Source organism: Galleria mellonella, unplaced genomic scaffold (genome assembly GCF_026898425.1).
Source record: "Galleria mellonella isolate WM207_F2 unplaced genomic scaffold, CSIRO_AGI_GalMel_v1 utg65, whole genome shotgun sequence".
NCBI classification, from domain to species: Eukaryota; Metazoa; Arthropoda; class Insecta; order Lepidoptera; family Pyralidae; genus Galleria; species Galleria mellonella.
Window position 1 is genome coordinate 1,729,974 of NW_026442138.1, and position 24,319 is coordinate 1,754,292.

At 37.6% G+C, this 24,319-nt stretch overlaps 1 protein-coding gene across 1 annotated transcript in view; it reads right to left on the reverse strand.

Moving 5' to 3' along the window:
* The window catches only part of LOC113519897 (homeobox protein homothorax), a 409,098-nt gene that overhangs the window by 254,239 nt on the left and 130,540 nt on the right, over positions 1-24,319 (reverse strand). Inside the window, exon 7 of the mRNA XM_052900545.1 lies at positions 3,110-3,236. Within this exon, the coding sequence (XP_052756505.1) occupies positions 3,110-3,236 (127 nt within the window). The remainder of the gene's footprint in view (positions 1-3,109; positions 3,237-24,319) is intronic.

Below are 24,319 nucleotides of genomic sequence, written 5' to 3' on the forward strand. Positions count from 1 at the left end.
GTTACTAGGAATTCAGAAGTTTTCGGATTACGTATCACGTAAAACGTAATATGTTAGTTAATGTAGAGCCGTCTAGACCCTCTAACTACTAACTCAAGCTTGTACTCTCAATATTAGACAATTATTACAATTTTTTTTTTTAAATAATAAATTGTAATAAGACACCCAAAGCCAAACAAACAGACATTCTCATTACTCGAGTATATTTTACCAGAGGGAGACTTTGTACAAAAGTCGTTTGCTTGAACACCTCTGTTTTATTCGTGTTTCTACCTATGATGTGGTGATATGGATGGGATATGGCAGTGAATTTACAGGAAACAAAGGAATAACACCTGAGTCCTCAGGAATGGCAACGCATGGGGAGTATCATTGGCGAAACAGTATACTCTGTTATGTCCACGGTACTGCTCTTGTCTATAGGCGACGGTTACCACTTTCCATAAGATGAACCGTCAGCTTGTTAGCCATTTTAAATTGCATAAAAAAAATTACCTATATCATGTATCTATCCTGTTCGAAACCTATAAAATATGCCGAGATGTTAGCATTTAAAAATTTGAATACAAAAATCCACAAATTTATTTGTACATGCTCAAAATTGAACTTTTTCGAATAAAACTTTCACTTCGAAATTCAATTTACGGCGGGAGAATTAAAAATGGCGACGCACAAAACAGCACCGGAGCACTCACGATTGACAATTAGCCGAATCATCTCGGCTCATCCAAATTTCATCGCATAATTGTCAGTTATAATTGAAAAACGCAATTACCGCGCGAGCGCTATGCTTAATTAATATTAAATTCGCAAATAATCGCGGCGGGCCCCCTCCCCGGGGAGGTGGGGGGCGTGGGGCCGGGCGGGGTGCGGGACATGATTGAATTATAGGGAAATTTTGAATTTTGAATAATTCACAAGAGTCAGCCAGTTAGCCCTTTATGGGAACGCGGGGTCAAGTGTACCACTTCTGTTTTTAGACTAATTCCAGTTGATATATGTACTTAATTACTTTGATGAAGTAATATAATGATTATGTGACTTCATAGGTCGTATAGAATATGAATTACACGAGAACAGAAGTGTTAGAAGTTGTGAGTAAATCTCTAGATCCATTACCACATTTCTGTCGTTATTACCCGAATTTTTCAAATTTATTTATTATATTATAATAGCTTAGTATTATGTAAAAAATAAATTCCTACTGTAGAAACATCCATAGTCATAAATCTAGTAGACCCATTAATAAAAACATAGGAGAAATAGTTTTCATAACATTTATATATTAATGCAAAATATGACAAAGATTTTTTATACTGAACTGTACTGAAATGGCGCCCGCGCTATAAAACTATATCTTTATATTTGCCACTATTCCAATGTCAAAACAATGACATAAAATAAAATAAAAAACTGCATAGATCTGAAAAACGTCAAATATTGTATAAGCAAGGGAATAATTAATATTCATTTCTGAATTAATTGCTTGTTTACTACAGTTTGGAAACCACAGACTACTCAGCTCGCCAAAATTCAATTTTGTCACCATTCCACTAACGTCCGCGCCGACAAAACCGTGTCATAAACCAAACAATTACAAAAACGCGTGTCGAAAGCATAATTTTTCTACCGAACTACGCGGAAATGTTCAAAAAACACTCCACATGACGCATTGTTAGTTTTTCGCGCCAACGCGTTGGCCATTCTTGACAGCTGTCAAAAACCACGCGAACGGCCGCGTCTTTTGTAAAGTCACACCTAGCTCGCCCGCAGTGCCATACTGATTAGGAACTGAACCGTCTAAATTCAAGCGGGTCTTTGTGGATTATATGAAAAGGCCAATTTGAATAATACACAATGTAATCCCACACAAATTACCAAGCGCATACGAATATGAAAGCGATAATCGTCCAAGATGCGATGCCGATACATGCATCACAGGCTCACAGCCCTGTCGTTCCGTCCGCCTCATTTCAATACCTATTGTCCGCGCCATCGAGATGGAATCGAAACGTCGTAACTTCTCGCTCGACACCAACTCATCCGTCATTACCCCGCGAGCCGTACATGACAATCGATTGAGATTCAGAACGTAACATGTCGAAGTGATGTGACGAGTGATTACGACACTACGACTGATTCCCGAACGTTGACAAACGCGGGTGGCGGCCGGAGTGCTGAGTTCTTTTTTCAAATTTTTCGAACCTTTGTAGAAGAAGAAGGTGACACGCGATAGTGATGTGACGATGACGGCCTGTCAGTATTGAATCGACTCTTGAAAAGGTGTTGACGTATCACGTCGGATCTAGATCCGAGTGCGGAGTGTGGACATGTTAATTGTTAGGTACGCCAGAACTAAGCCGAGACGCCATTTCTAATAATGATAGGTCAGTATTGAGATATGACATGACGTTTTCAAACACTGTCTTGACCTTTGGCATCAAAAAAATCGAGGTCGATGCATAAAGTAAATTGTGGCAATTAAAATTTTCTCTTGATAATCGTCGGATATTATTGTAACTCGACTGCACTACATGTTGAATAATTGATTTCTTTAATATCCGGCCGTGTTTAAAATTCAAGGTGTAAAAATATCTATTTCAAATAGCTAATTAGCGCGATGTAGTGTACCTAAAAATGAAATGCAGACAGTTTTTCGGGATTACGATTAACGAATACACTTTTCAATCGTTTCCAAAAAGAAGTTCTCAAATCGGTTGTATTTTTTTTATATATTTGTTACTTCACAACTCCGTCAGTTCTAAATTGAAAAATTCTTTTTTTTAATCTGAAAGGATATAGTTACAGATTAATCCCATAAAAATTTAGTTAAAATCGGTTTAGTACTTCAGTTTTTATATCAAAATAACAAGATTTTGTCACAATTAAAGTAGATTTTTGTGGGATACATTTTATTATTTATTTTAGCATTGGTATTTAAACGCTTGCAAAAAACATAAGAATAGAATCAATTAAAAAATAGAATTGTAGTCGAATGACACTGATACGATGTGGAGGGGGAGGGGGGGGGGCTGGTTCAAATTTATTTTTAATAAACAATTTACAATGATGTCAATGTTGTTGGTTATATGGGGTGTAAGCACCTTACCTGGATCTGTCGCGTCGAGTGTCTGCGGCGGGGGTTGGCTGAGGGGCCCGGGCGTGCCCCCGGAGCCCGGGGACCGCACGTCGTCGTTCACCGCGCCGCCGTAGGACAACGACGATGACGGTGGTCTCTGTAAACGAGAAAAAATGCCATTTTAACAAAACATATAGAAACAATAGAGACTTAAGTCTACACGTTACATTTAAATCTATCATGATGAACATAAGCCCCATGGATGCCATTTTCCATAGACGTCACAATGGATGGCCCTGATGTACCTGAAGTCTCAGCATCTAGCAACTCGCTGCAATACCATTTCTCTGTGTAACGACCTTACGCTGAATGTATCATTATATATGATTACCACTGACAAAACTTACTCCCAATTGGTTATAAGATTCGGATTACAAGATCGACCCACTGTCATTTCAGCTTGTTTCTTCAGACTAGATTCCGATAACAGAACCTTGTAAATCCTCTATTGCAGGAGTCTCCTAAACTTTTAAGAAACCGAAACGCCCAACAAATACCATTTTTTTGTATGGAACCCCATATCAAATGATTACAAATCAAAAACACAATAATTTAAATAAGAACAAAAGCTTTTATTTGAAATATATTAAAAGTATAGCACTTTATAGTTTCCTTTAACTTTTAATGTGATAAAGTATGTATAAATAATTCCACGGAACCCTGATGATTGTTTTCCTGAACCCCTAGATTTCGCGGAACCCGCTTTAGTAATCGCTCCTCTATTGACTGTTGTGCGACTTATTTATTAAGACCAATTTAAGATATTTTTACGACAATTTTTTTTTATTGATAAAGACGTAAACGTGCTGATAATCCACTAGGCCCATGAACGCTCGCAACAAACGCATGGGAGGTTTCTAGTGCGTAGTTTACTATTTATATAATTTATATGCCTTAATTATAGCACACAACAACAAACATACACAATAAAAAGAGATAAAAGATTACACATACGAAAAAAAAAACAAAATACATTAAAGAAGTAACAATTTTTTCTTTCATACATGTGCCGTAGTAACACAAAGTGGTCGTAATTCAGTCTATTGTTTTTACCCTTAAAAGAGCAAAACACTGATATTCATTGACTATTAACATTCTTTAAATCCCAAATATAAAGAACCTAAAACAACTAAAATTCTTGTTGGCTTCAACTTCGACTGTAACATGTAATGAGTTATAAACATTATGGCAATCAAATCGAACATTTTGCATGTTTGTGAAATGGTACGGCACTAACTTATTTGATCACCAGTTCTGAACTATTGACGTAGAGAACTCGTACGCACGCACGGAAAGGATTCGCCACGCAATCATAAACAGAATAGGGATTCCAATAAACTTTCTAAGAACTCAACAATTTGTTGCTTATTTAATAAGTGTGCGACTGCCAACACTCAAAGATTGATTAACTCAAATATTAGAGATTAATGGCTAATATGGTAAGTTGTAGAACTAAATAATCATCATCATCATATCGGCCTTTAACTGACCATTGTTGATGATAGACCTCCCCTTGGGGGATTTCGCCAGTAGTGGTCACGCTTGGCAGGAGGATTAGCCACGGCAGATAGGTTTTGGAGATGTTTAAAGAGGGACGCTGCTGCCCATACTCGTATTTCTACCGTGAAATTATAGGCTTATTCTATGCCAGCGATCATTGGCGAAAGGAACTTAGAAAACTGGATCCGTGAAAGGAAGCCAAAAGTAAACAGTAGAGATGCACGTCAATTTCAAATTTGGTAAATAATAATATAAAAACTATAAATAATATATGTGCCCTGTACGACCTTTGCATCCACTATGTGTAGGTATATATAATAAAGTTTACAAGTTAGCATGATAGTATGCGGCTACTGGAATCCATATAGACTTACAGCTTCGCTGTCAAAGTACCTTCGTAACTGACCCTTGCAGCCCAAACTTTTGGGTCAAAATACTTAGAAATTTTACAGCAATATCTCAACCTTCAACTCCGTACACAGTGTGAAACAAATCTCTTGACGTTACAAACACTTTGAAAATTCGTGCAACGATTTCTCGAGCACGATTTTAGACGCGCAATGTATGATCAGCCTGATATGTAACTTAGTAGAGTCACAGAACACATTACACGCAGAGTGCTCGATCATGTGTGACACCAGCAGCTGGGGGCTGGGGGAACCCGACCGAAACTACCCACGGCAATTGTTTAAACTGACTGTTTTAATTAACGTTTACTAGAACACAGATGGAATTACCCATAGTTCACTCAGTACCAATCATCCAATTATAATTAATTGAATTTTGTATTAAAATGTATGTGGTTTGGTTAACTCAGGATCGTCTTGATCTTGGTCAGATTACTAGAACTGCATGATTAAGTTTAGCCACAAATAGTTCTTTTTTTAATTTATACATTCGAAATTCGAACTCGATTCTAAAACGAGCTAACACATGCAAATGACATTTCTCAAGTTGACATTTTCAGTTTTGCAACAAATCTATGAACTAGAACTATATATTCTTATTTTTTAATGAGCTAGTATAAACGAACAACTTGATATAATTAATAAAGGACCAATACTGAAGTATAAATCTATTCCATTTAAGTATTTATACTTAATAATAAAAATCATATAAATTGAAACTCAAAATTCAGAAGTTATTGCACGACCATGTTCCTTTGCACAATTCCAAACAAAACACAGTACTTTTGAAGCCCGTTAAAAAGAACATTATGGTACTTCCTAATTCAAATTAGGAGTATCAATAAATAGTTCTAATCAAAATTCTCATTCTAACGCGTTCCATATTTAATTTGGGAATGTAAATAAAGTTCTAGTCAAAATTCGCGTTCTAACGCGGTAGTGCCTGTAATGTTTTGGAAGTGTTCGCGCGCTAATGAGGCTGCGCGCACGCCAATGTGCCATTATGCGCGCGCACACGTACCCCGCCACCTGCCTTATGGCCCTTGTCGATGGTAATGGGCCCGCTTGTCGATGAGGAAATCTGACTCGGACTAGATAGTTACGCTGATGATGCATTAAGGAGTACTGTTACTTTTTTAATCACGATCGGCCGATACGAGATTCGAGCAAAGATTTCAAATCTTTGGAATTAATATTTTTTCGAGCCGATTAAATTCCTTTAATATTTCCTTACAATTATGTAAACGTTAATTAATCACTAATTAATATTTGAGATATTTACTTTAGCCTCTTTTGACATTAAATGTTTAATTACTTATTCAATCACATCAGCCATTAACTATTCAATGCTGAACAGACGCCTCCTCCATAAGATGGGTTTTGCCAGTAGTTGCTACGCTTAACAGTTGCGTTGACAACTGCAGTTAACTGCAGTTGTCAACGCAACAATTTTTTGGTGATGTTTTAAGAGCGATGCTGCTATCCATCCTTTGGCTGTTAAGTTTCCTTAGTCGCCTTCTACGATATCCACGGGAAAGGAAAGAGGCGGTGAATTCTATGCCAGGACCACACGGCAATTAAAATAGCCATTGATTGCCGAATAATATTTTCCATATCCAAAGAATTTACGTAAAATATTCGTGAACATCACAGAAAAGTTCGCACCCAAAATATTTCAAAGAAACGGTCATGTAAATCACTTATTTTGGGTGCTTCACCATCATCATCAATTACAGCCTGTGGTGTTACACTACTAGACAAAAACCTCCCCTAACAGCTTCCACCTCCTTTGGGTTAATTTAATTCGAACAACCACACCCTTTAATTCATTTCTTGACTTATCAGCTATATAATGATATTCCTGTGTTTTTTTTTCTTTTAAATCTCTTCAAAACATCTCGCACCCAGTGGTCAAGTTACCAGGACATCAGGACAATTAGCTAGTGTCTTAACGTCAATGATACAAGCCTTCGTACGGTATGAGGCTGATAATTTTCTGTATGATTATAAGCATTACTTTAATAACTTAATAAGTTAAATACAATGGCAATCGTACACCAATCATGGCTTGAAGTGTGTATGCAGAAATAACTTGTGGAAATATAGCGTACGCCCGCGGCTTTGCGCTGTGTACAGGATAATTTTTGATGGAAATTATATTGCTATTATCATTACTGGATAATAATACTTTTTGTATATTTATATTTAAGCATCTATATAGAGCATTGGCATATATTTAAATTGGGGAATCAGGTAGTAAATGAACAATATATACTCATCATCAGCATCATCATCTCAGCCATTATCAGTCCACTGCTGAACATAGGCCTCCCTCCATAGACTGTCATAGAGAACAATCCTGAGCTACTTGCATCCACTGACTCCCTGCAATGTCTTTAATGTAGTCACTCCATCTAGTGCGAGGTTGTCTTTCAGTGCATTTGCTTGTAAGGGGTCGCAACTTAAGAACCTTTTTTCCCCATCGGTCGTCGGTTCTTCGAGATATGTGACCAGCTCATTGCCACTTCAGCATGCTTATCATTCGGGCTATGTCGGTCACTTCGGTTCTTTTGCGGATATCTTCATTTCGGATTCTGTCATGCAAAGAAACTCCGCATATTAATACACCACCATATTATGTATAAAGAGTAATTATCTTAATACACAGTAGCCTACCACATCAAGTCAAAATAGGTACCCAGGTACAGTCACCGCCATATAAATGTGTATTACTCGTTTTGATTGATACCCGCTCGTTTGTTGCACGTACCACTCGGTAATTACCGAAAAAACATACTTTAATTGCTGTTCACGTAACGTGAAATTGATTGGAAGCACTAACGATCGTTAGCTATGTCTTATTACTAGACGCGGATTGTTTTAATTTAAAATAATGGACCCACGGTCCGCTTAATTGAAAACAATAAAGATTAGAAAGGAAATGCTTAATGCTAATTTTAAATTTGGAACGTTTAACTGATGCCCTAGGGCTGGGAAAAGACGCATTCCTTCGCCTTGTCGATGTAAAAAAAGTAATTAGATGCTGATTGGGAATGTTGAAATGTACTGGCAGCAAAAAACTTATATACTTCAAAAAAAGCATTTTAAAATAAATTATAAATTCTTCTTTTTTGTTTTTATAATTTTTTTATCATTCAATACAGGAAGTTATTCTTTCGGAAATGGAAGAAAATGGGGTATATCTCAAATATATCGATACCTCTGGTAACCCTCACTGTTTGCAAAATTGGGGCAGTATCAGAATAAACTTTAGAAATTTCAAATCAAAAATAGAACACGCATAACCCAACTGGCAATTTCAATAATCATTAAAGAAACCGAACAGACGGCGAATTTGAATTTGTATTTAGAACAGATGTCCGCCGCCGACGCGCGCCACTTTCAATTGCCAATCCGAAGCTGACGCTGTTCAGACCCTGTGTTCTCGACAATGGTTCGACACTGAAACACATTTCGAGCACTGTATAAAGTGATTAACAAAGTCGATAACATGATAGAATTCCACCCTAGATCTAATTCCTAATTTGAATATCGAACACATGCTTTCAAAGACCGTTCCAAAATTTGAATCTCACTAAATTTCTTATTACGTTTAAACCCGATTAAAGAAGACTTCGTTTTGCACCTAGTACTTTAAGCGATAGAGTTTAAATTGATAGAGAAAAATTTGTCTCTGTTCCGTATTTGAATTCTTCAGTATTTCAAATTTCGAATAGTAGGGTGTTTGTTTTTTAAAAGGTCCTTTTTTGTGGCAGGAAGCGTGGCCGCTAATGCGTTCCGTTCGCACCATATGTGAGAATCAAAAATGACTTACTCCGTTCGCGAGTTCATCATTATGGTGGTTTTATTGTTATAATTTTGTTTATTCACGTCATTGGGTAGGGCATAATTTAGTATCGTTAGCGAAATATGCACAGTTCGAATTTGTATAACGATGGAGTAACGGTAACACCTTTTGGTGTAATTATTTTTCAATATTTTCCGGTTTATTTGTGATATAAACGGTTCGGGCACGCGATTATTTTAACATATTCGTACGTAATTCTCAATGTGTGTGGGTTTCGAAGGACTGGACATTAACGGTGTTGCTAACTTGTAAAATATCGTATTTATTACATGACACACAGTTCGATACGTGTTTTAAAATACACAGATAAACACATAATACCTGGTGTTTAAAAGAGTCACTTTGATAATTCGTAATATTAGAAACACTGTGCTAAACCAAACCCAAACAATAGTAGGCTAATTTCCTTCTCTTAAAAGGCAAGAATCGGATTCCCTAGTCGGATTTTAATAAATTATAACATAAATCTTATTTGCCGTGTGGTCCCGGCATAGAATGGGTCCTTTCTCGTAGATGTCGTAAGAGGTAATTAAGGAAAGACAAGGGATAGGCAGCAGCGTTCCTTTTAAAACATCTCCAAAGCCTGACTGCGATTGCCAAACCGCCTGTCAAGCGTGGCAACTACTGGAAGAAAACCCCTTTATGGGAGAAGTCCTCGGTCAGCAGTGAACATGCAGATAAATTATCTATCTATCTATCTTACAGTTAACCGCTGATATAATAATGATGAACATAAATATCTGGGGGGAAAAGGGATTGTTAGTAATGGAGACTAAGAATCCCACTGCTAGCAATACACCCAACCAGGTCGACCTCCTCGCGGTTCCCCCTGGAAACTATCATGGTTAATTCCTGATGAATTCATCATGATGGGCTAACCGACCAGTTTTCATCCTCATCGATCACCCTTCACTGGTGCCCCGCCAGCGTATCCCATTAGCGCGGGCGGGGTTACCACTCCATTTTCATCCAATAAAAAAAAAACATAAATATCTTTTGCATCCATGCCCTTAACGTCATCAAAAACAGCCTAAGATCAATTAAGACGAGCACAGCTAATGTGGAAATATGTTGACACAAATAATTGCCGCATTCAGGTCACCGGTAGGTATTGTGTTATGGAATGACATCATTTTGCTTGCGCGGAGTTGCTTCGGTATCGGGCAATCTAAATAAATGGCAATGTCCTGCCTGACGGAACGCACGCCTTAATGACTATAGGCCTATTCTAAACTGCGTGTGTGGGGTATGTAGGGTCTTTTTAGTCGTCGTCATCATCATATCAGCCTTTAACTGTCCAGTGATGAACATAAGCCTCTCGAGGGGTTTTGCAGCGAACTTTAAAAAAGCATAAAAGATCGTAAAAAGGTTGGAGTATCAGGATCGCTCGTGACTAAGGATCCCAGATGGTCCCGAATACCCGGTTCACCTAATGTGAGTGACTACTGCCTCCCATAAGCACTAGCAACACTGAAGGAATTGCAAGTGTGCTGCCAGACTTTCAAAAATAGGTTTCATACCAAATAAAGATTGTATCCCAAAAAAAGGCCGAGTTCAGTTGTGGCAAAACCAGTTATTTTGATTTAGAAACTAAACTACTGCACCGATTTTGATAAAATTTCTACAGGACTAATCTGTAAATATATCCTTTTAAATAAAAAATGAATTTTCCAAATCAGTTTACAACTGACGGAGTTATGAGACATAACATTAAAAAAATATAACCGGATTGAGAACGTCCTTCTTTTCGAAGTTGGTTGAAAATATATTAATGAAGCAGTGAATAAATTCTTCACCTTTTGAAGCCACACAATCCGAGGCGGAGTCAGCGTGTGGCTGTTTCGCATTGTCGGTACCCGGGACGAGGATTCAATTCCCGGAATGGATGTGCGTTTCGGGTGAAAGTTTTTTGCGGTCGTCGAGATATGGGAAAAGTGGATAGCATCCTGCTTGCACGTGTTTGGTGTCGTCACATAAGCAATTGGGGTGGGTTATATATAGCAATATCTATATATTTTAGTTACAATACCTAGCAATGAGGAGGTCCTGTTTAGGGTTAAGGAAAAAAGACAAATTATTAGAACTATTGAGGACAGAAGGGGAAAAATGTTGGGACACTTGATACGACATGACGAACTTATGAACATTATAATAGAAGGTAAGATAGAAGGAAGGAGGGGAAGAGAGAGACCGAGACATAGTTACATCAGGCAGATCAAGGAAGAAGTTGGTGTCGTGTCGTATCAAGAGATGAAGAGTCTCGCTGAAAATCGTAGTGAGTCGCAAGAGCTCCACCGACAAGAGCGCAGCTCTTAAATAGGATAGATAGATCTATATACTGGTCCAATATCGAAATAGCTGATGACCTTTTTTCGCCATCAATGTCCAGAGGAGCCCAATGTATAGATATCGGACCCGTATCCATATTACCCATTCATAATAAGCAAGCTCTACCCGTGTGGTCCCGGCATAGAATATACCACCTTTCACTCCCGTGGGTGTCGTAAAAGATGACTATATAAGGGACTTCGAGGGATGGGCAGCAGCGTCCCTCTTAAAACATCTCTAAAGCCTAACTGCGGTTGCCAATCCGTCTGCCAGGCATAGCAAATACTGGCAAAACCCCCTAAGGGGAAGGCTTATGTTCAGCAGTGGACAGTTAAAGGCTGATATGATGATGACGAATAATCAAGTATCACATAGGGGATAGTATAACATTTAACGTAATATATATATATATATATATTTCTAGGATGCAACAGTATCCCAACAATCCAAAATCCATTATCCTCAAAGTTAATTACCGTTCGCAGATTAGGGTGGTGACGTTTCGCGATAACCACGGGAATCGAACCCGGGACTCGTGTCACGCGAATGTTCCCACGTCATCCGACACCCGGCACGCGACTGCACTCGCGCCGCTTCACTCCCAGTTTCGCAGTAACACTGCAATAATTGCGGCTAATTGTCGAAATGGGGTAGACTGGCGTTATAGAATACCAGTTTCCATCTAGCAACTTCGTCCATGTGACTGAAACTGGGATATAAAGTGACCTTAGATTATATAGATAGAGCATCGAACCTCAAAAACGTATAAACTTTTTCACAATTAACTGACTCGATTTTTTTATTAATCTTCTATATATACTTACGCACACACTGCATATTGATGTATCTATATTTAATTATTTAATAAATAAAATGAGTTTCTGTGCATTAAAAAGGCGTAGAATTTTTAAGACAAAATAAATATAGAAGTTCTAAAAGAGTCACTCATAACTATTTATCACGCAAAATTGTATGAAAAAGTTGAACCGTTTTTCTCTGAGTATTTGTATGAAGACACTGTATCTATATAATATAAGTAAGTGGCCTATATCATTTTCCATACCAAATAGAAAGTACGTGTCCAACTTAATGATTGAAAAAGCGGTTTTTTTATACAGCCCGTCTGATGGTAAACGGTCATTGTAGTCTAGGACGTTGCAACACTAGGCGCGTTGGTAAACTCTAAAAAACCCTTAATAGACTTTTTTTTTTTTTAAAGAAGAACTTAAAAATCCACTAAAAGGTAAAATTGATAAATGCCTCTAATTAGACAATCCCAGTAGGGTTTAAAGTCGTGAACATATTTATGTATATATATTTTTTTGGAAAGATAAACAAAATATGCGCTCGTGTCACAGCTGCTCATGATTAAGGATCACGAATTGGTCCCGAAACTAGTCAAAATATACATATGTAAAAGATATATATATATATATATACCCTATAGATACTTTCTCTTTGTATTTCTCAAGGTTGAAGGAATAAATCCCTTCAAGAGATAAATTCACCTGTGTCCTTATTTTCGTTATAAGCTCATATCCATATTAATAGGGAATTTACAGGGTACAGAGGAATAACACCTGAGTCCTCAGGAATGGCAACGCATGGGGGTATCATGGACGAAACAGTATACTCTGTTATGTCCATGGTACCGTTCATGACTATAGGCAACGGTTACCACTTTCCATTAGATGGGCCGTCAGTTTGTTTGCCATTCTAAGTTGTATAAAACAAAATGAATAAAAAAATAAAAACATATAACTCTGTATTTTTTTTTAAATTACAATTTCATAGACATCGGCGAATCTGTACGGCCGATATTTCCACGAGTACAGATCTCATCTTCGGCCCAAAGTGACCCTCTCGGAGGGAACCCGACTTTTCCATTATCATTAATTTGGCCAAACGAGACTTTACTATTGTGACAACTTGAGTGCGGACATACGTCTTAATACAACCTTTGTTTTCTTTTCACTTCGTCCAATATGGGGCGGGACGAACTAGCTTTATCTTACGGCTTCACTTGTGTGAATCGGGATTAAATTTATCCTACGCCAGCAATCCGGCCTAGCTCTGTACAGAATGATAGAGATTTCAAAAATATCATTTATTATTATGTCTATTTCTATATTTAATTTGAATTCAATTGAAGTAATTTAGACATATGTATGTATAATATACATATATGACTCCACAGCACGAACTGCAGGCGCTCGCTGTATCATCACAGATAAGAAAAACAGCGTTCGGAACTCTTGACGTTTATATAGTTTCATAAAAAAATTTAATGAACCCAATGCTATGCAACAAATTACATTTTGTAAACGTGATGTGAAACATATCACAGAATCTGTGATAGTGGCAAACTGTAATTTCCACGGCAGCCATATTGAAAATTGCGATGTACGAATGAATGAAAAGGCGAAAGCGAGGGATGGGCAGCAGCGTCCCTTTTAAAACACCTCTGAAGCCTGACTGCGGTTGCCAATCCGCCTGCCAAGTGAAGCAACTACTGGCAAAACCCCCCAAGAAGGAGGCTTATGTTCAACAGATATGAAAATTAATTCAAACGGAAAATAATTCCAAAAACATACAGAAATCACAATGAAATACAACAATACCGCGTAAATTAATCCGCCATAATACCACGTGGCATTTACCACATACAGGGTTGGCACACACGAGCCGAAACTCGAAAAGCGTCGAACTAAGTTCCAACCCTTTCGTATTGTTCTTTTTAGCGAACGTTTTAAATTTAATTCATTGAGGGGGGCGTGCGTGTGACGGGCGGGCGGGCCTCGGTCGGGCCAGCATTGTTTCTTGAGCAAACTCTTAACCCCCCGCTCGCTATCCGAATCGCATGTTTATTGATTCCATATTCAAACACTTAAATGCAAATAAAATTTTATTGTGATCCGTTATTTCCCTATTCAATAATAGCTGCTGAATACCATAGACAATATTTATTGTGTTCTTTTTTTATTTTATTTTATTATTTGTCTATTGTTGATTATTCATTTAACTTTATAAGAGTCTAGTGTAGAGGTTTGATTGATTTATTGACTAAATAATATGTTGTTTTCGTATGATTTTTTTTAAGTTTCCTCTTGTCGGCGCAACTAATTCGTGTATTCTCTTCCAGCCAGCTCTATTCCAAGTCATATCTTTGAGCTCTCTATACAAAATGACACCTAGTGTTCTTCGTATGGTAACTGAGTATTTATTTATTTTAATTATTTTATTTATAACATAATTACAACATGTTTATACAATAACACAGAGACAGCATAACAGATATTCACCAGAGGGAGACTTTGTACAAAAGTTATTTGCTTCGGCACCTCTGTCCCATTCGTATTTCTACCGTAAAGCAGTTGTGTTTGCATGACTGTGTTTCGGTTTAAAGGGTGGGATATGGTAGTAAAATATAGGATACAGTCCTCAGAAATAACAACACATGAAAGACATCATGAGCGACACTGTATACTCTGTAATGTCCATGGTACTGCTCATGTCTATAGGCGACGGTTACCACCTTGCATCAGGTGGGCCATCAGCTTGTTTGCCATTCTAAGTTGTATAAAAAATAAAAAAAAGCATAAACTACAATTGCTTACTTATACTATGCACCTGAGAAATCGTTGGTAGGTATTTATTACCTAAATACACTTGCTTAAAGTCATGGTAAAGTAATGGAGTAAAGTAGAAATATAAGATAACATAATGAAGGTTGTATAAAAATAGGTATCTATAGGTATAGTATGTGAGCTCACTATTTATCAATCGACTTCAAAAATAAGGTGGTTCTAAAATCGGTTGTATTTTTTTATATGTTTGTGACCTCATAACTCCGTCAGTCGTAAATCAATATGGAATATTCTTAATCTAAAAGGATATATGTACTTACAGATTGGTGCTACAGAAATTTTATCAAAATAGTAGATTTATAGTTCTTAAATACAATAACTAGATGTGCCACAAATGATATTTCTTGTGGCAAAGCTAGTTCTTACCTAGATCCTAATCGGTAGTGCCAACACAAGTGAAAACTTAAAGAATTACGTGTATATTTTTTTAATCATAGAGGTGTCAGTTACGGTAACAGTGTCAAAGCTTCATTGGTTTTTCCCCATCTCAAAAAATGCCCAAAGCACCTACAAAAGATTTCACTTCAATACAATTTACAATACAATTACAGAATCAGTCCTAATATTTTATAAACGAAAAATATAGCTTGGTGTCTCGTATGGCAGCCGAAAACAATATTAAACACGCGTAACGGTGCCCGCCATGTCGCATGACCAAGATTGTAATTCGTATAATAAATTGTTGATTACAAATCGATTCTTATCTGTCTACTTACTACGCACTTACTATCGCATTAGCATAAAACTATAAAATAAACGACATACGATAGACAGGCACGGACATACTCTAGAGTCTGGATGGTCGCGTACAACGCGGTTTCAGAGATGTTCTCTCCCACGACCGCTCAAGTTGTACACTTTGACGCAGTGCAACGACTAGCTATGAGAATTGTCGATGATCCCAGGCTTACGCGGTATCGAACCCTTAACTCTTGGGGGGAAAGGGGTTGTTAGTAATCGGGATTAGTAGCCCCATTGCTAGCAATATACCCTGCCGGATCGACGTCCTAGAAACCAAAAAACTGTTTTATTGTTAGATTCGTCACGGTGGACTAACTGACCTGCTATATCCTCACCTATCATCCCTCACTAGTGCCCCGCCAGTGTATTTTTTTTTTATACGACTTAGAATGGCAAACAAGCTGACGGCCCACCTGATGGAAAGTGGTAACCGTCGCCTATAGACATGAGCAGTACTACAGTATGCATGAGCAGTACCATGGACATAACAGAGTATACTGATTCGCCCATGATACCTCCCATGCGTTGCCATTCCTGAGGACTCAGGTGTTATTCCTCTGTCCCCTGTAAATTTAACGCCATAGCCCACCCTCCAAACCAAAACACAGCCATGCAAACACAACTGCTTCACGGTAGAAACACGAATGGGACAGAAGTACCCAAGCAAACGACTTTTGTACAAAGTCTCCCTATGGTAGATACCGATAGCGCTGGTGGGATTACCATTCCATTATTATACATTAAAACCTTTAAGTCTTAGGAGAGATTTTGCCTCGTACTATGTGTTCTAGGTATACAACGGATTATGCTCAGAGGAATTGTTCAATATGATGCCCACGGCCACTTTCTACCATCGTACAGCTCACCATCGGCAGGGAGTTCATCCTCATAGCCTACAGCCTAATGATCGCGTACAACGCGGTTTCAGAGATGTTTTCTCCCACGAACGTTCAGGTTATGGGATGAGCTCCCTGTCGAGGTTTTTCCAAGAGACTACAGCGTTTCTTCAAAAGGGGCTGAAGAGGTTACTTCAGGGTCGGCAACGGACACGTAATACCCCTGGTATCAGGCGTTCATAGGCTACAGTAACTGTTTACCATCAGATGGGCAACAAACATACGTTTGTTTGCCACCTCAGTGGTATTAAAAAAAGGTATTGGATAAACTATATATACCTAATTGGCCGTTCATTTTCCACTACTGAACATGGGCTTCCTCCTATTGGGGAGCCAGTAGTTGCCAGGTTTGGCAGGCGGGTTGGCAACTTCACTTAGGCCTTGGTGATGTTTTAAGAGGGACGCTGCTGCCCACCTCTCGACCGTTAAGGTTCCTTAGTCGCCTTATGACACCCGCGGGAAAGGAAGGGGTGGCCCGTTCTATGCCGGGACCACATGACGACATTTGTGGTGAAACAATTGAGTGGAATAATTTGAAAGTTGGTAATTGTGAACGTCGACTTACAGTTTATTATGTTTTTGATTATATTAGCCTATTTCAGTGACGGACGTTTTCTATTTTATGTGTATTTTATGTCGCCGTAACTGCTACTTGGTTTTCGTGATCAGTATAAGAAGTACTCTATATCCTTCTTCGTATAAAATAGTGTGACAAATTTTTTAGACTACTATTTAAGATGCTAAGACGCCAAGAGATAAAAAAAATAATTAAATTCGCTCACATTTATAAAGAACGAAATTATTTTTGAAAAAAAAAAAAAATACATTGATATTTAAAAACTGAACTACGAATCGATTTTGATAAATTTTTATGAGACCTATCTATAATTATATTCTTTCAGATAAAAATAAGTTTCAAAATCGATTAACAATGACCAACATAAAAAAATACAAACGAATTAAAAATCTCCTTTTTTGAAGTAGGTTGAAAAACAACCGACTTTAATTGTGGCAAAATCAGTTATTTTGGTTTCAAAACTAAACTACTAAATCGATCTTGATTAAGTTTCTATGAGAACAAACTACATACAAGTACCATACATCCTTTAATATAAAAAAAATAATTTTCCAAATCGGTCTACAATTGACCGAGTTATGAGGTAACAAAAATAAAAAAAAAATCCGAATCGAGAAACTTCTTCTTTTTGTAGTCTATTGAAAAGTGTTCAACACGACAAACGTGTTCGCCAATTAGTATTCTCAGCTCCAGAGCAATTACTTTTCCCGCCAAAAAAGGACCGACGCCATAACCTTCCGGATCATAAACCCCTAATAACGACCGACCAATTAGTATACAATACAATACAGTCGTACAAGGTCGAGTTTTATCACCGTTTAGCCACACGTCATAATGTGTACCATGATTTTATGTGATCCGTGATAGTAATTATAAAAATCCATGGCGCCAGTTCATCGAACTTCATGGGAAAGCGCCTATTCTGCGCGCGTGATAAAACGTCACGTTCGTTATGACGATGTGACTATATGATCGTGTCTCCTATTGCGTTCACGTAAAGCTCTCTTTCGTCTGTTATTTATATTTGCTTAGATTTTTTTTCGCATTTGCGTCAAGTGTGTTATTTTTTTAGTAGATTCCTTGCCCTAGTTCACATCTTGATATTGTAGCAGATTAAAAGTATCTCTTATCTCCATTACTTATTCGAGATTATGTCTTGAAATTCTTACGTCTACTTTATTTTTTGCTATCTTGATATTACACTTTTCAAAAATTTGTTTAATGATTACATGCTAGGAGTATTGCATTCTTCTTTTAGTCCAATCCTGCCTACTTACTATTTTTCTTTTTTGTTTTCGGTTCTATGTTCGTCTCTCTTCTTTTGTTATTCTTGTTTTGTGCTCTTTATTCATTTGATCTAATTCTTCCCTTACTTGATTAAGTTAAGAAAAATTATAAACTTAAACTCACAATAAATATGTCAATATTTTATCAATTATGGCATAAATAGAAAACTATACTCAGAATCAGTCAAAACTAGAAAATTTCATATAACTTTTATTGTTTGTAAAGTTAACTAAATAATTAAGCATCTATTAGTAGAGAATGATAAATAAATAAATTATATACCTTACGTTCTTATATCTTACTTAATAAAGATCTCTTCGAACTCTACAAGAGCAAACTGATGTTGCATGTTTAATAATAGACATGTACTTGTACAGATTTTATTGGCAAATATAGACCAGATAAAGCAGGTGGCGGTGCAAATGTGCCTCATATAGCGAGAAGTATTAGGATAGCATAAATCAGAAGAATGCACCTTATAAATAATCCGAAAGCTATCGCTTTAAAGCGCTACAAGTTCTTAATTCAATTAAAACGTAAATATAAAACATTTTTCTTGGAGCGGGAGCGCGTACATGGAATCTACATGGCCGTATCTACCAAGTTCGCAACAAAGCTGAAACAGGCTGGGAGAAAATTAATATCCCCTCGTTTAATATGCAAATAGTGTAGCCGGCGTCTTATCTGCGCTGTCCGGTCCGTTCAATCAAAGTGTCCTTTAAGCTGGCTATCTGTGGGCGATCTCACCTCCTAGCCTCTCATGCCGCTCTGGTACATAGGATTTATTACGGGCCGGTATCATTAACGTAATCTTTATTTATCTATTATGTAGATAGACAGATACCTGTTGTATAAAGTCTTTCATATTGGCTATAGACAATAGTCCACGTCTCAGATGTTTCCTGATGCTGATGTTTCTTGATGTAATTAATTAAGACTATGAGTTATTTCATGTGGAAATCGTTTAGAATGTTCAAGCTCGACATCTTTCAGGCCTTTTTATGCATACAAGGTTTAATAAGAGATCATTCTAAGACCTTTTTTGATAACTTTCTAATTCTGTATACAATAACTTTTGGATTCTATAGCTTCACCACGTTAATTATGAACTCCGACAAGAAAATTGGGTTAAATCTACAGCTAATCACACTGTTCTATAACAAAGGGGGTGATTCGATTCCCATTGTTGATGGTGTAACCGGAGACGCAGCACACTCCCGGCCTTCTGACGCCCTCGTCCCGGGCCCCGTGCGAAACGAAATATTTCATAATCTAGCACTCTTATTAGTTTAACTCCATCAATAATAAACAAACTTTTACATTTCGTTCTTCTTTAATTCGATAATAATGGAATGAGATATCTCCGCCTGCGCTATCGTTATACGTTGGTGGGGCATCAATGAGAAATGATAGGAAAAGATGAAAGTAGCTCAGTTAACGAATTGTGACGAAGTCAACAAGAATTAACCACGATGGTTTCCAGGGAAAACTGCATGGAAACCTACCTTAAAGGGCATATTGCTAACAATGGGGCTGTTAAACCCATTAATAACAATCCCTTCCTCCCAAATCAACAAATTTTGGTCGACATTACAGATCACTTGCTGATCGTCTCCAAGTTGAAAAAAAGGCTACAAAGATTTATACAGCATTAATATTGCAGCACTTACAGTAAGTGCTTATTGAGAACTAACAATATAGAGCAGAAACGTTAAGAGTACAATTGTTGGAAGCCTCAGACCCTTTATTTACTTATACGGCATAAATCTATTCAAAATTTAACAATGTATAGTTAAAATGACGTTCAAGAATAAATAAAAGTAACAATAAGGGAGTCTAAAAGGAGTTCACAATGAATACGATAACGTCATTGTCCTGAAAGGGACAATATGGAACATTCTGTGAATGCTATAATTAGCAACAATTAATTAGTCGTTCCTAGTCCTAGACTCAGACAGGTCGCAGACCGCTCTTGCCAGTCACTGCACGTAGTTAAGCATTAATATTAACTAAAAGTAAATATCCTTACACACAGCGGCCCTGCACACGTCATTAGCTATTCAATGTAACGGAACGGAGTACCATAAATAATTCAGGGATCGTTCTATATGTCTATGGATAGTGGCAGGCAGCCCTGTTTCCTACGCTGCCTACCTTCCGGTGCCTTCTAATTGATTCTTTAATTCGAGTTTTATCGTGGTGTTATTTAAATGAGATAGCTCCTAGATTTCTTCTCGAATTAGCAATAGTCATTAAACGCAGGGGCGGCTCTTCAATTGTCGTTATCGGTTCCGAGTTGATGTCTTCTGATTTTTGGCTTTAATCTATGGATTTGTAATTTGACTTCTATCGCAGCTGTTTAAAAAAATCCTGCTTTAATGCTAGACTTTTCGCATCTTTGAGCAATTAGTATTATAGAATACAAAAAATGAGCACGCTCTCGCTGGCAACTCTGGATCAGATATTTTTTTAAAAAAACCCGAATTTAATAATTATTTAAATACATATTGTAATAATGAATTAATGATTTTTACGTCAACGATCTCTGACCAGCCTTATAGCCTGGAATTTCCGAGGGGAAAGGGATTGTTACTAATGGAAATCAGCCATCCCATTGCTAGCAATATACCTGTTTAAGTTGACCTCCACACGGTTCCCCCTGGAAACTATATTCATTGATTTATTGTTGAAATCGTCACGATGGGCCAACTGACCTGCTTTATCATCATCTATCATCCCTCACTGGTGTCCCGCCAGTGTATACCGATAGCGAAGGCGTGGTAACCATTCCATTATCATCCGTTAAAAAAAGCTCGGAATTTTCACAGAGTTTCGCAGAGCGGTAACAAATTATGTAGAATTGCATTTTTAACGTTTATTATTATAATATAATTACATTTTCCCCCTTACTGTTCTACTTTTGGTTTTTGGCGAATGCATTGACAAATCTGTAAAACTTACCAAAATATGTATATATAGATATATATGTATGTATGTATATGTATATTATAAATAAATAAATATATAATTTCAATGTTTTGGCAGTTAATATATAATTTATACCATCAAACAAAAGTAAGTTGCTAAAAAATAAAAGTACCTACACAACGAATTTCAATCATTTCAACCACGGATGTCATTTACTATAATATTTGAACTGGCGTCCTTCAATGGAGACCGTGGCACGGTACAATTTCAATGGGGTTTTTACAAGGTATTGTGGGAGGATAAAGGGCTGGCGACAATACGGCAGTTTAATTAACCACGACTTTAAGCTTAATTGTAAGTGCAGTTAAGCCGGGAACACGTGTCGGGCGCAGGGGCAAGGGGAGGGGGGGGGGCATTCATATTGAAATTTTCCAGTTCTTGAATCGTTATTGGATTTTTCGAAGGGTTAATTTGAATCTGTTTATCGACGTAATTGCTGTTTGATTTTGAAGAGAACTCTTTAGTGGTCTGTTGTTTTTTTTTTCTAAGGAATCTTCGGAACTGGCCTGTATGTATGAGACAAGAAAGAGAATATTACAAGGGATGTAAGGATAGGTTTAGCATCAGTCCTGTTTGCCTATCCTTGAAGTAACTTAGTATAAACATAATGTTGTTAATATCTTTATTATCCGACATAGCCCGAAGGATAAACAAGATGAAGTAGCCCATTGCTATTGGTAATATAGCTCAAAGAATCGATAACAGTTAGAGAAGAAAGGTTCTTGTGTGGCGACACTGTACAAGCAAGCGTAGTGTGAGACAAGCCCCCGCAAATGGATACAGTTGGCTCAGGACAATGGGCAACTGCCCAGCTTCATCCTCATCTATCATGCCTTTTTGGTGCCCCGTCAGTGCACCAATAGCGCAAACGGGGTTACCATTCCATTATTACTCATTAGAAAAATCATTGACAACCGTAACGATACTGATATAACAGAAAATAATGAAATGATCCCATTTAATATAGAAAATATGGGCGAAACGTGCATGGACGGAATGGTAGTCGGACATTGATGCCTAATATTAAAAATTGTAGAACTTCTGGAATTAACAGTGGTGGTCAATCTTCGAGTGTTGGCTGTTGCACACATACAAATGGTAGCGGAAATAAACAAAATAATTCATAAACAAATAACCAGTAATACGGACTTCCGTAAAATGTATCAGTTTGCGGAGGACAGGTTAGTTCAGTAAAATATGGACAAATCGAATGTTCCGATCCACTACTAAGAATATCCGATCCGAACCCTGACCAGTCCACCTTGGATTAAAACACTAAGTGTATTTATCAAATAACCAATAAAGAGCTAATCTTTTCCCGACCATTTGAATAACATACCAGTAACCACCCTCACGGGCGAACTACAGCGGTAATCTCACGCAGTATTGTCGAACCGGCGACCCTCAGGCTGCGCTGCACAAATAATGCCACACTCAACCCTGCTTCCTTTGTAATCAGCCCCTCAGCGCGCGCCCCTAATGATTTCTCCTTCTTATTTGTTTTTGTTTAGTAATTGTTGTTTGGTTTCGCTTCAAATTGCTTGCGGTTATAAATAAAGTCGACGATAGTAGGACGGTCTGTTCTGGACGTGCTTCTGTTTGTTTGAAATTCTTATTAATGGGTAATAATGGAATGGTAAGAAGGCCTGTGATGTTTGTATATGCAGGTGGGGCACCAGTAAGAGTTGATAGATGAGGATGAAAGCAGATCAGTTGGCCCATCGTGATGAATCAAAGATAAACTACGATAGTTTCCAGATACAGGTTCAGAACATCATAGAGGCTGAGCACTAGTTGTAAGGATGTTAGTCCTTATTACTAACAATCCCCTCCTCCAGATTAAGAATGTTAGTATACAGTTCTTATCCGTGTATCTTTAGATCAGCCAAATAATGTGGTGACAGGTTGACCAATGAAATCTCAGCTCAAACCCCAAACAGATCGATCACTCAAATCTTAGCCCAAAATTTCAAATTAATGTAAAAATGAGATGTAATTTTTACACAAATTTGAGATTTGGGCCGAGATTTGATTGATCGACTTGTTTCCACTTCGGGGGGCACGTAAAATTGTCATCCGGTAGATCATGTTTGAGGTTCTTGTGTACAACGAAGGTGGCTTACAAACTCCTGACACTAGAGGGCAACACTCGCACGAGTAATAGCAGAAGACCATCTAGACATATGATAAACGACTTCATTGATGAACACATCATTGCTAGCGAACCTATGAGATAGAGTGAAATGAAATAGAGTGAAGTCCAAACCATACCAACTCAACTGGGGTTCTTCAAGAGGGGGGTAAAGAGGTTCCTTCAGGGTCGGCAACGCGCGCGTAATGCCTCTGGTATTGCAGGCGTTCATACGCTACGGTAACCACTTACCATCAGGTGGGCCGTATGCTTGTTTGCCACCTCAGTGGTATAAAAAAAAACTCATGAACTCGTTAGCAGGGATAATTCCAACAATAGATTTGTTTGTCATTTGTCTATGGATGCTCGTATCTATCCTTACAGAGTAAGCATAGAGAACACAGTCCCAAAAGCCTCTTACATACGTCGACTGCTTCTTCCGGTTTTATAACTCGTCTGTTTAATGGATATGCATTCACGTATTTTTTGAGACTTCATGACTTTATAACCTTTCAAAATTAACTTTTTTGAGAAAGTAACACAGCTGAGATCTTTTTTACTTTTTCTTCTAAACTGAAATTGCATTCCGAATGAGCAGTAAAATAATAACAAAAAATATAGTATATTTTATATATGTGTAAGTATATTTGTTATTCATATATATTTATTCGCTTATATATGTAATTTTAGTATGTATGTATATCAATAATTAGTAGTACCGCATTCGAGTATTCTGACATTTCCCTATGGTTGACTGGGAGAGAATGCTTTTAGCATTAAGTCCACCATGTACACATATATGTACTAATG